This window comes from Juglans microcarpa x Juglans regia, chromosome 8D (assembly GCF_004785595.1).
Source record: "Juglans microcarpa x Juglans regia isolate MS1-56 chromosome 8D, Jm3101_v1.0, whole genome shotgun sequence".
In the NCBI taxonomy this organism is placed as follows: domain Eukaryota; kingdom Viridiplantae; phylum Streptophyta; class Magnoliopsida; order Fagales; family Juglandaceae; genus Juglans; species Juglans microcarpa x Juglans regia.
In genome coordinates, this window is record NC_054608.1 from 879,549 (window position 1) to 892,012 (window position 12,464).

The 12,464-nt window shown below is 37.8% G+C and overlaps 2 protein-coding genes across 2 annotated transcripts; both read right to left on the reverse strand.

The window, feature by feature from the left end:
* Positions 1-763: 763 nt before the first annotated feature.
* LOC121243073 (E3 ubiquitin-protein ligase RNF12-A-like) lies at positions 764-1,495 on the reverse strand. Its single transcript, XM_041141133.1, has one exon. It carries the CDS (start codon positions 1,493-1,495, stop codon positions 764-766), a length of 732 nt encoding a protein of 243 aa, XP_040997067.1.
* A 9,095-nt stretch (positions 1,496-10,590) lies between these two features.
* Positions 10,591-11,322, reverse strand: LOC121243074 (E3 ubiquitin-protein ligase RNF12-A-like). The gene has a single exon (XM_041141134.1). It carries the CDS (start codon positions 11,320-11,322, stop codon positions 10,591-10,593), a length of 732 nt encoding a protein of 243 aa, XP_040997068.1.
* Positions 11,323-12,464: the final 1,142 nt, after the last annotated feature.

The following is a 12,464-nucleotide window of genomic DNA, read 5'->3' on the forward strand; positions in this document are numbered from 1 at the left end:
GATCTGTGCTATTAATGTTGCTCCTCTCACTGGAGGTTACTATGTCCAGGTGTACGTTGCTCCTGGTTTTACAACTAAATGGTCTAATTTAAATCCCATTTTCAAGTTTCATGAAGACGCATGCAGTCCATGTAAAAATAAGAGGTGTTAATGCTAGCCGCAGACCCTTCCTTTGCTAGTTGCCTAAGCTTGTTGATAACAGCCAAGGCGAGGGTTCTAGAGTTTCTTCAGGGACCAAACAGTACTGACTTAGTTTGGGTTTCCTTGAGAGTCTTCAGCCCTATATTGTAGTTGCAATATTTCGGGAATCAGTAAAGTATATATTTCAGGGAAAACAACGATGGAGGAGGAGATTGCAATTTATTTTGGCTTAAGGTTGTAGAAGAAAGAGGGGTAATGTAGTCAACTCAAGCCTAAATATAGGGACAATTTGATCATTTCATACACCGGGACTGCAATATAGTCCTCTAAAAAGACCAAATAATCTTTATAATGGACAAATAATAATCTTTATAAATATTAAAAGATAAGACATAGGAAAAGATCAAATAATAATAAGGAAATTAAACAAGAAACAGAACTACTCATGGCGCCATGCATAAAAGATCAAAACTTCTCCTCAAAATTTTCTATTAATTAAACAGAAACAATATTTCTGGATCAAAGACTTGATAACAAGATTGAATGTACATTAAGACTCATGAATGGATCAAATTAAGTTTCTAAAGTAATTGAAAGGGAGACTAGAAAAAAAAGTGTGTGATCAATCCACTTGGCGACGGCATGTTGGACATGTTTTCGACTTCTGCAGCCAGGGCAATATACAAGCACGATGATAAACATGTGAGCAATCCATGCGAAGAAGCTGATCTTTTGCCCCATTCGAAGATGCAAACTCCTCCAAACATATGCTGCACGTTCCCAACTCCTGATCGCTCTTGCTCGCAACAAAGCTCCCCTTCTCCATCAATCTGATGATCGCACTTCTAGATGCGCCTCCATTGGGTGACAAATCCCCATCATCATCATTAACGGCGGCTTCCCAAAACGAACCTATTTCGCTCAAGTACGTTATAGGATTAGAGGGTCTCTCCTCGTGAAATATCTCGTGGAAGAAATTCAACTCGACCGTCATCAAATACCCATTGAACCGGGAGGCCGCCTGATGCTGCAACGCGAATGACGAGATATTCTCCGCCACGGTCACGCGGACTGGAGCGTTGTCGAAGTTAAGCCGTGAAGAGAGCCTGGAGTTAAGGTAGGCTCGGTGCCATACCGGGCTTGAGAGCACCTGGGGAGGAACTCGGATGAAAAGCGAAGGTATCGTATGGTAGTAGTTATCGTCGATTAGGATGTAGCCGCCGTTGGGGGTCCGCACGTGTTCTCGGCGACTAGTGACGTAGCGAATCTCGAGGTTGCCCCAGCCGTTCACCTCTCTTGCCATCATTTGCAGAGATACACCAGAGGATTCGGAAGCCACTGCTTGGGAAGCCATGGATTCGGTTCGTTCAATACTTGAAAAACTAGAACTCAAAGATCGAATGGAGGATCAGAGGCAATAACCTTGATCAGTAATTCTCACGCATTCTCGCATGACAAGCATGGCACATATATATAGAAGGAAATCTCAAAACTAATCTTTATCCATTTCTCAAAAATCTTGATCTTCATCCAATTAATTATAGAAAACAAATCTAAAACACATCTCTTGATCATACAGTAACAACCTCGTTTCTAGTTTAATTCATAATATTTCTGTTTCTATAAATTCATCTATTCTTTTTTCTTTTTGTATTATCATCTATAATTTTTATATAGATCAAAGTATAGCCTCAAGTAATTAGGATTAATGCTACTACTATAAACATCATCTCATCTCATCTTCTTCTTAAATATAATTCAAATATAAATATTTTAAAATTAATCATTTCAATATTTTCAAACTAATCGTTACAATTTTCTCAAACTTTCAAACAAAAAATAAAAAACAATTTAAAATTTTCAAATCTCTAAACAAAAATTATCTTATAAAAGTATATTCTAACAACATTTTACCCTTATAATATTTTTTATTTAACTTTTTCTCTCTCATTTCTCAAAAACTAAAAAATATATAGTACTCAACTCAAACTGTCTCATTATTATTTACAAATTATTTTACTAAACTATTCACAAAATTTTCATCTCATCTTACTTCTCAAATGAGCCCTAAAAGGCCGAGATCTTCCATTGAGGTGGCGATACGAGAGAAAGAGGCGGTGCCGATCATCATCATCATCATCATATCTTCAACGTGTTATTATGATTTGGAAAATGCTACCTTGACACCTCATTTTGACACCTGTTATACTTTAATTTTTTTAATTTTTTTTACTTAATAGTTAAGGAATTAACTATTAATGTATTGATATTTTTTTATATATTTTTAAAAATGTTTAAAAATAATAAAAAAGTGAGTAAAAAAATTGAAAAAAAAAATGACTTTGCGCTAAGCAGCACCTCTAGCAGTCAATGCTGGCCAGCAGCCTAGCACTACTCTTAAGATTTTGATCCTTCCAAATCAAGCCCTTCAACAAATGAAATACAAGTGTACATACGTACGTACTTTTGGCATGCTGTGAAATAAAATCAAATGAATTTTCTAAAGCAAAAAATAGAGGAAATATTGGGGCAAGAACATCTCTCGATCATTAATCTAGTTGGAAACGACATGTGGCACATGTATTGGACATGTCAAGCAACCAGGGGAGTATACAAGAAGGATGATAAATGTGAGAGCATTCCATCCGACGAAGCTCAACCCCCACCGACGACGAAAACTCCTCCAAACATATGCTGCACGTTCCTACTAGCTCTCCACGATGATCTTTCTCTCTCACAACAAAGCTCCCCTTCCCTATCAACTTCTCCATCGCACTTCTCGATGCACCTTTGGGAGTTGAATCCTCGCCACCGATGTGAAATGTTATGCAAACATACACACACAACGATGAAAAATAAAGTAAAAGCAATCACAATCAAGCACATGACACACAATATACGTGATTTGACAAGTTGTCTACGTCTACAAAGCTGCAGAAATCTTCTTAACAGATGAGATCACTATCACTTAATCTCAACTCACACTCTCTAGGGCTTTTTGCTTTCTCACACAATATGCACTCTTGACAATTATTCTCTCTCAATTATTTGGCTGAAGGGTTGTACAAAATATGTCAAACATGAAAATATATATCAAATGGCGCTAGAAACCCTAATCTGACAAAACTGCGTACTTCGCTCGAGCGGCATGTAGAGCACGTCTTGAGCGAACGGCTCAATCAGCATTGACTCAAGTAGGTTGTCGAGCGTGGTCGAGCAAATACTAGGGTTTGTGTCTCACTCGAGCTCACTCTCGAGCGGCCTCGAGCGAACTCTCTAACTTGCATCTACTCGAGCTCAATGTCGAGCAGTCTTAAGCAAACTCTCTGACTTGCATTTGGTCCAACAATACTCCACAGTACTCACTATGGACCAGACTCTACTGTACTCAATAATTCTCCTACTTGGAGACTGGTACACCCACTGTATCGCCATTTGCCTCAAACATGATATCCTTCACAAGCCAGCCACTGTTTCCAGCCACGTCCTATCGTTTTTGCAGCTCACAGCTCCTATCTTCAAGCTAGAAGATGCACTAAAGTCAAGCCCAACTTCAATTTTCCATGTACATTGGCCTTAGTCAGCACATCCACTGGGCGACTCACAACTCTTACTACACTAGGAGTATCCAGTCTCAAACTGATCCTGGCAACTTTTGCCAACTTTCCTAAGCTTTCATAAGGAACATCAAAGCTGACTCTCTTTGGCTTCATCACATGTTTTGCACGATCAAACCAGCCTTTTTGCACTATTGTTTTTCTCTGCATATCACTAGATCCTGATGGTAAATATAAAGAATTAGATCTCTTACCATGCGCTAAAACCAGCGCACCCTTAGTGATCTTCCTAGCTCTTACAGAGAACGCTATTGCAAAACTGCAGTCCCACAGAGATCAAGTTTTTCTTCAGATCTGGAACATGTTTGACTTGCTGCAAAGTCCACAAGCTCCTGTTTGGAAGTGTGATGTGCACATCATCCACTCCTACTACATCTGGTGCCTCTCCATCAATTGCATACATCTTTCCAAAATCACCAACAATATAATTCTGCATAATTCTAGATGTAAGGTGCTATGGAACGAAGACCCTAAATCCAACACCTAATCATCAATTGAACTATGCACTGCAAGAAGTAAGGTATCACGAATTTCTTCTGCCACAACGTTCTCAGCATTATCCTCAGCACTTTCTTGATTTCAGCAGTTTCTCTTGATGTGGCCTAACTTGCCACAACTCCAGCACGTGATATGTTGCCCAGATCTCGTCTTACTCTTCCATCGGCTCTTGGAGTTTGACTTGCCATATCCTCTACCCTTATTGTCAACAATCAGGGCCGATCAAAAACCGGAGGACTCACCCTAGTCACTCCTACGCACTTCTTCAACAAGTACCATGTCACATATTTCGTCGTAGTTCAATTTCTTCTTGCCGGCTGAACTACTCACAACCATTCTCATGGCCTCCTAACCATTTGCCAACGATGCTAACAGAATCAACGCTCTGATCTCATCATCAAACTCAATCTTTACAAAAGACAGTTGATTTGTGATCGTATTGAATTCATTTAAGTGTTGGGCAACAGACGTACATTTCGATATCTTTAGATTGAACAAGAAAAGGGGTGTAAATTTAAGTTGTTTACCCAACCCGACCCGGATGTTCCGAATTACCTGACCTGAACTGAAACGGGTGTGGAACGGAAGACTTTCATTTAACTTCCGCATTGAATCGGCTAAATTGGGTAATACCCGATAACAGAAAAACACTTGTTTTTCTTTTATCAATAACGCTTGTTTTCAGACGCACTCTTCCCTCTCACAGCTTCTCGCACTCTTGCACTCTCGCACACTGCCTCTCGCAATTTCAGCCCTCTTAGTTCTCACTCTTGATGTCTCAAGCTCTCTCTCGGACAGAAGGTATGGATGATTTGAATCGTTAGGGTTCTTGAGTTTGGGTTTATCTTTGTTGTTGAACTTTTGGGTATTATGGGTTTCCGATTCCTAGGCTTTCCGATTTATCTATTTTGGTTTTTGGTCTCCTTAGTTTTTTCTTGATTCACTGCATGCCTGTTCTGGTTTGGGTTTACTTCTTTTTCTTTCTGATTGAGACCTGTAAAATTGGTTTGTCTTTCAACCATCGATTCCTTGTAGAAAAAAGTTTAGTTGTTCTAATTATTAATCTTACATATCAGAGAGAGCTAACATCTCCGACGCATTCTACTAGGACACATGGTATTGTCTTTCAACCAGAAATCTTAACAAATTAATTTGGAAGTAGTTTCTTAAGATAATGCACAAATAATTGGTAGAGTTGGATGATTCGACAAGACAAAAACCATATCACGGAAGGTTTTTAATTACAGTGAAGTGAAGAAAAACAAAACAGATGTTGTTCCCTAGTACCTTGTTCTTCAAATTCACCAATATCAGGTGGTTATTGATACCACCATAAACAAGTTCATAGCCATTCTCAACGAGATCTGCATAAATACCCAAGTTATTCAATGATTACAGTATTGGAAACAAATAAATTACTAATCTTTTACCTGTCCAAATTTTGAGCAATTGGTTTGGGTTTATTCACTTGAGGCCTGTAAAATTCCTAGAGTGCCTTATTGGATTAGTGAACCAATCTAGCATGCTGTGGAGTTGGGCCTGGTTCTTAGGTGCTAAGCTAACATTGATTTTCATTATAATAATGCCTACATTGCCAATATTTTCTTAAGGCCTTGTCATGCCAGTTTGAAACATTTGGTTGAGCCCTTACAACCATGTCCTGAAATACTTTCTCCTATTGAGGTTGTTGATTGAAAAATATAATGTGGTTGGTGGGAGGGTGAAGATTGTACCTGCATACAAGAATATAGATTGGGATAAAGCATTATTAAGGTTAAATGAATTGTTATGATTTGCAAACAAGAGGGTGTTTCTTCATTTGTAGTCAAATGAATATGATTATTTTTTGTTTCAAACTTTGTGTAGTTCCCAATTTCCAACTTAATATATATATATATATATATATATATATATTAATCATGCTTTCTTTATCTCAAATTACAGTCATGGAGCCTAGTGCTACTATGCCTTCGTCAGGGTTTGAATCAATCCCTGGTGTAATTCATTTAGATAGCTCTCTCTCTACAACTACTCTCATTCTCATGTTCGCCCTCCTATCAAAAGATCTCGGGGTATATCGAATGTATGGCTTCATTTTTCTAAGATTGAGAATGAGGATCCCAATGACCAAAGAGCTGCATGCAATTATTGTGGTAAGACTTTATTATGTCATTCTAAAAAACAAGGTACTTCATCCTTGAGATACCATATTGACACATATAAGGCATTTATTGAGACTTGAATTGGAAGGGATAGCCCCCAATCAAAAACGACCGGACCTAGGAGGGATGGGGTGAATGGTACATCTATTAGTCCTAGTTTTGGACTTGCCAATTATAATGAGCATAAAATAAGGTTGGCAGTAGCTAAGATGATAATTGTGGATGAGTTACCATTTAGATTTGTAGAAAAAAAGGGATTTAAAGACTTTATGGTTGCAGTTGAGCAAAGATTTTCAATCCCCTCTTACATTACTATTATGCGAGATTTTTGTACAATTTTTGAAGATTTTTTATGATATCACCTTGTAGATTTCAGGCTCAACTTATGCAACTTCACATTTGTTCATTAGACAAATAGCTTTAATATATAACCATTTGATCAAATTTTCTATGGGTGATGATGATATGTTGAAAATTTTGTCGAAGAGCATGTTGTGGAAATAAGACAAGTTTTGGGGAGATTTTGAGAAAGTAAACAAAATCTTATTTATTGCGGTTGTGCTTGATCCGCTAGCCAAGTTGGAAGTTTTGGAGTTTTGGTTTACATATTTTCTCTGCCATGAGCGAGCGTCCGAACTTCTTACAAGGTTAAGAATGATGATTGGGCGAATGTATAAACAATATTCAAAATCCAATGTAGGTTCAAGTGTTGATGAGAGCCAAAGCAACAAACGTCCTGTAATGCGGCAGATATTTATAGTGGGTATCGGCAGTATCAAGCATCAAATGGTGTCATAGAGTCCAAATCAAAGTTGGATCGATATTTTATGGGGAGTCTTGAAGGATTGACACCCAACTTTGATATTTTAATGTGGTGGAAGATGAATTCAATCAATTTTTTTTATCCTTGCCAATATAGCTCAAGATGTGTTAGCTATTCTCATATCTACTGTTGCTTCCGAGTCGGCATTTAGCGTTGGAGGTCGTGTCTTAGATCTATTTCGTAGCTCATTGGCTCCTGCAATAGTTGAAGCTCTTATCTGCACACAAAATTGGTTGATGGCTCCCTCCGTTAATTATAACTCCCAAGATGTAATGGAAGATGCAGAAAACTACAAGTTAAATACTGGTAAGATTCATATTTGAAGAATATTTTCATATAGTCATTTCAATTAATTAGATTTTTAACATAACTTTTTTTTCATGTAGAGATGATGATGAGTATTTTGAATGAGGCCGAATGAAGACTACTTGAATTTTCCTTACTAACTCACGGTGATTATTGAAATTCCTTATTTGATTGTTTCTCATATATGCTGGCTGCTTCAAATATGCTTGATAAGAGGAGAATCTTATACCATTTGTATGCTTGAATTGCCTTTGCAGGCGGGTAGTCCAAGTTCTTCACTGAGTTGCTGAAAGATCAATTTTTTGAGATTTTGGTTCAATCTTATACATAATTACAAGTGTATATGAATATTTTTGGAGTTGTGCAAATATTATGGAAGAAATATGACACATATTTGTTTTTGGGGTCAGACTGTTCAATTATTGTTATTTTTCTAGAGTAAAAAAGTATATTGGATTAATTCACTTTGGACTCATTGCACTTCGGGCTCTCAGTGACTGAGTAAAAAAGCTTAGAAGATTAATTCACATGAACAACACTTGGCAATGTCAGGGCCATCCTTTATCATTGAGCATGACTTCACTCTCCTTTGGCACATCACTTTCATCCTCATCATCCTCTATTTCCCAGAGGAAACTAGCATATGCTGTATGTAGATGGCTGGAAACCAAGAATCGAAAAGTAAAATTGCAGGACAAATGCATGCCAAGTACCTACCAAGAAAACAAAAATCTATGTTCCAATGTTATATATAAAAATAAATAAATAAAATTAATCTGGTAATTTAAAAAAAAAAACAGTTCGGTTAAACGGGAAACATGACCGATTCGAGTAATCGAGTGACGTGATCGGGTCGGGTTGAACATATCTAAATTTCTTTATCAAGTGTACCTTATTATTCGCAGACGACTTTTCATACATACCAGACAAAGTCACCATGAAATCCAACATGGTTCTCTCCTTACTGACACTCTGTGCCACTATTCTGGATAAGGTCAGCCAAACAAGACCTAGAACCTGTGGATCAAACAGGGTCCACTTAGCTGCATTATCCATGCTCTTCTACTTCTTTTCCAACAGTGGAAGGTGGAGCCTTTTCCCATAGAGATAGTCCTCAATCTACATCTTCCAATACCCAAAATCAGTGCTATCAAACTTCTCGATTCCAGGTGTGTTCACTTTATCTCCAGCCATTATTCTCCTTCAGATCCGACCAAGGCCCTTGATACCAGTTGTTATGAAATGTTATGCAAACACATACACACAACAATGACAAGTAAAGTAAAAGCAATCACGATGAAGCACACGACGCATAATATACGTGGTTCGACAAATTGCCTATGTCTACAGAGCGGCAGAAATCTTATTAACAGAGGAGATTACAATCACTCAATCTCAACTCACACTCTCTAGAGTTTTTTGCACTCTCACACAATATGCACTCTCGACAACTGTTCTCTCTCAATTATTTGGCTGAAGGGTCGTACAAAATATGTCAAACATGATAAATATATATCAAATGTCGCTAAAAATCCTAATTTGGCAAAACTGCGTACTTCGCTCAAGCGGCGAGTCGAGTGCGCCTCGAGCAAACGGCCAAATCAACATTGGCTCGAGCGGGATGTAGAGCGAGGTCGAGTGAACACTAGGATTTGTGTCTAGCTCGAGCTCACTCTCGAGTGGTCTTGAGCTAACTCTCTGACTTGCATCAGCTCGATTTCACTGTCGAGCAATCTTGAGCAAACTCTCTAATTTGCCTCCGCTCGAGTGGCTAATGACTCCGCTCGAGCAATGTGGACCAGATAGTCAACAGAAACACATGCCTCATGTCCATCATGTCTAGATCAGACCTCCGGTAGTAGTAGCAGTAGTATTAGCCATTGATTTTAGGACCAAAACTTTCACGAGTTCAAAGATAAAACCGTGCAGGACAAAGAGTAGCTGGGAGATCAAAGAGATCCAAAAATGTATAAAGTTGATATATGAAAGGAAAATTCTTATTGTAGTCCTCAAATGGGAACTGCATTGCAAGCTTAATGAAACGCAATGTCTGCATTTTAATAGAGGAAAATTTTGTCTTCAAAAACCCATGATGAAATAGCCCCCAGATGACATTGAAACGCCCCCACGTATGAAATTATTGCCCCCATACATAGATGAAATCGCCCCCCTCGCCCCATCACCGTCGCCCCAATATCTTTCTGTTGTTTGAAGCATGGTCAACCAAATGTCTTATCTTTCAATATTTAGCTGCCGCGAATTATTTATCATGTTGGAATTGATCTGTGCTATTAATGTTGCTCCTCTCACTGGAGGTTACTATGTCCAGGTGTACGTTGCTCCTGGTTTTACAACTAAATGGTCTAATTTAAATCCCATTTTCAAGTTTCATGAAGACGCATGCAGTCCATGTAAAAATAAGAGGTGTTAATGCTAGCCGCAGACCCTTCCTTTGCTAGTTGCCTAAGCTTGTTGATAACAGCCAAGGCGAGGGTTCTAGAGTTTCTTCAGGGACCAAACAGTACTGACTTAGTTTGGGTTTCCTTGAGAGTCTTCAGCCCTATATTGTAGTTGCAATATTTCGGGAATCAGTGAAGTATATATTTCAGGGAAAACAACGATGGAGGAGGAGATTGCAATTTATTTTGGCTTAAGGTTGTAGAAGAAAGAGGGGTAATGTAGTCAACTCAAGCCTAAATATAGGGACAATTTGATCATTTCATACACCGGGACTGCAATATAGTCCTCTAAAAAGACCAAATAATCTTTATAATGGACAAATAATAATCTTTATAAATATTAAAAGATAAGACATAGGAAAAGATCAAATAATAATAAGGAAATTAAACAAGAAACAGAACTACTCATGGCGCCATGCATAAAAGATCAAAACTTCTCCTCAAAATTTTCTATTAATTAAACAGAAACAATATTTCTGGATCAAAGACTTGATAACAAGATTGAATGTACATTAAGACTCATGAATGGATCAAATTAAGTTTCTAAAGTAATTGAAAGGGAGACTAGAAAAAAAAGTGTGTGATCAATCCACTTGGCGACGGCATGTTGGACATGTTTTCGACTTCTGCAGCCAGGGCAATATACAAGCACGATGATAAACATGTGAGCAATCCATGCGAAGAAGCTGATCTTTTGCCCCATTCGAAGATGCAAACTCCTCCAAACATATGCTGCACGTTCCCAACTCCTGATCGCTCTTGCTCGCAACAAAGCTCCCCTTCTCCATCAATCTGATGATCGCACTTCTAGATGCGCCTCCATTGGGTGACAAATCCCCATCATCATCATTAACGGCGGCTTCCCAAAACGAACCTATTTCGCTCAAGTACGTTATAGGATTAGAGGGTCTCTCCTCGTGAAATATCTCGTGGAAGAAATTCAACTCGACCGTCATCAAATACCCATTGAACCGGGAGGCCGCCTGATGCTGCAACGCGAATGACGAGATATTCTCGGCCACAGTCACGCGGACTGGAGCGTTGTCGAAGTTAAGCCGTGAAGAGAGCCTGGAGTTAAGGTAGGCTCGGTGCCATACCGGGCTTGAGAGCACCTGGGGAGGAACTCGGATGAAAAGCGAAGGTATCGTATGGTAGTAGTTATCGTCGATTAGGATGTAGCCGCCGTTGGGGGTCCGCACGTGTTCTTGGCGACTAGTGACGTAGCGAATCTCGAGGTTGCCCCAGCCGTTCACCTCTCTTGCCATCATTTGCAGAGATACACCAGAGGATTCGGAAGCCACTGCTTGGGAAGCCATGGATTCGGTTCGTTCAATACTTGAAAAACTAGAACTCAAAGATCGAATGGAGGATCAGAGGCAATAACCTTGATCAGTAATTCTCACGCATTCTCGCATGACAAGCATGGCACATATGTATAGAAGGAAATCTCAAAACTAATCTTTATCCATTTCTCAAAAATCTTGATCTTCATCCAATTAATTATAGAAAACAAATCTAAAACACATCTCTTGATCATACAGTAACAACCTCGTTTCTAGGTTAATTCATAATATTTCTGTTTCTATAAATTCATCTATTCTTTTTTCTTTTTGTATTATCATCTATAATTTTTATATAGATCAAAGTATAGCCTCAAGTAATTAGGATTAATGCTACTACTATAAACATCATCTCATCTCATCTTCTTCTTAAATATAATTCAAATATAAATATTTTAAAATTAATCATTTCAATATTTTCAAACTAATCGTTACAATTTTCTCAAACTTTCAAACAAAAAATAAAAAACAATTTAAAATTTTCAAATCTCTAAACAAAAATTATCTTATAAAAGTATATTCTAACAACATTTTACCCTTATAATATTTTTTATTTAACTTTTTCTCTCTCATTTCTCAAAAACTAAAAAATATATAGTACTCAACTCAAACTATCTCATTATTATTTACAAATTATTTTACTAAACTATTCACAAAATTTTCATCTCATCTTACTTCTCAAATGAGCCCTAAAAGGCCGAGATCTTCCATTGAGGTGGCGATACGAGAGAAAGAGGCGGTGCCGATCATCATCATCATCATCATATCTTCAACGTGTTATTATGATTTGGAAAATGCTACCTTGACACCTCATTTTGACACCTGTTATACTTTAATTTTTTTAATTTTTTTTACTTAATAGTTAAGGAATTAACTATTAATGTATTGATATTTTTTTATATATTTTTAAAAATGTTTAAAAATAATAAAAAAGTGAGTAAAAAAATTGAAAAAAAAAATGACTTTGCGCTAAGCAGCACCTCTAGCAGTCAATGCTGGCCAGCAGCCTAGCACTACTCTTAAGATTTTGATCCTTCCAAATCAAGCCCTTCAACAAATGAAATACAAGTGTACATACGTACGTACTTTTGGCATGCTGTGAAATAAAATCAAATGAA

What these genes read in the sequence shown, in the direction of transcription:
- LOC121243073 (XM_041141133.1), bottom strand. Translation starts at nt 1,495, where the DNA reads ATGGCTTCCCAAGCAGTGGCTTCCGAATCCTCTGGTGTATCTCTGCAA.
- LOC121243074 (XM_041141134.1), bottom strand. Translation starts at nt 11,322, where the DNA reads ATGGCTTCCCAAGCAGTGGCTTCCGAATCCTCTGGTGTATCTCTGCAA.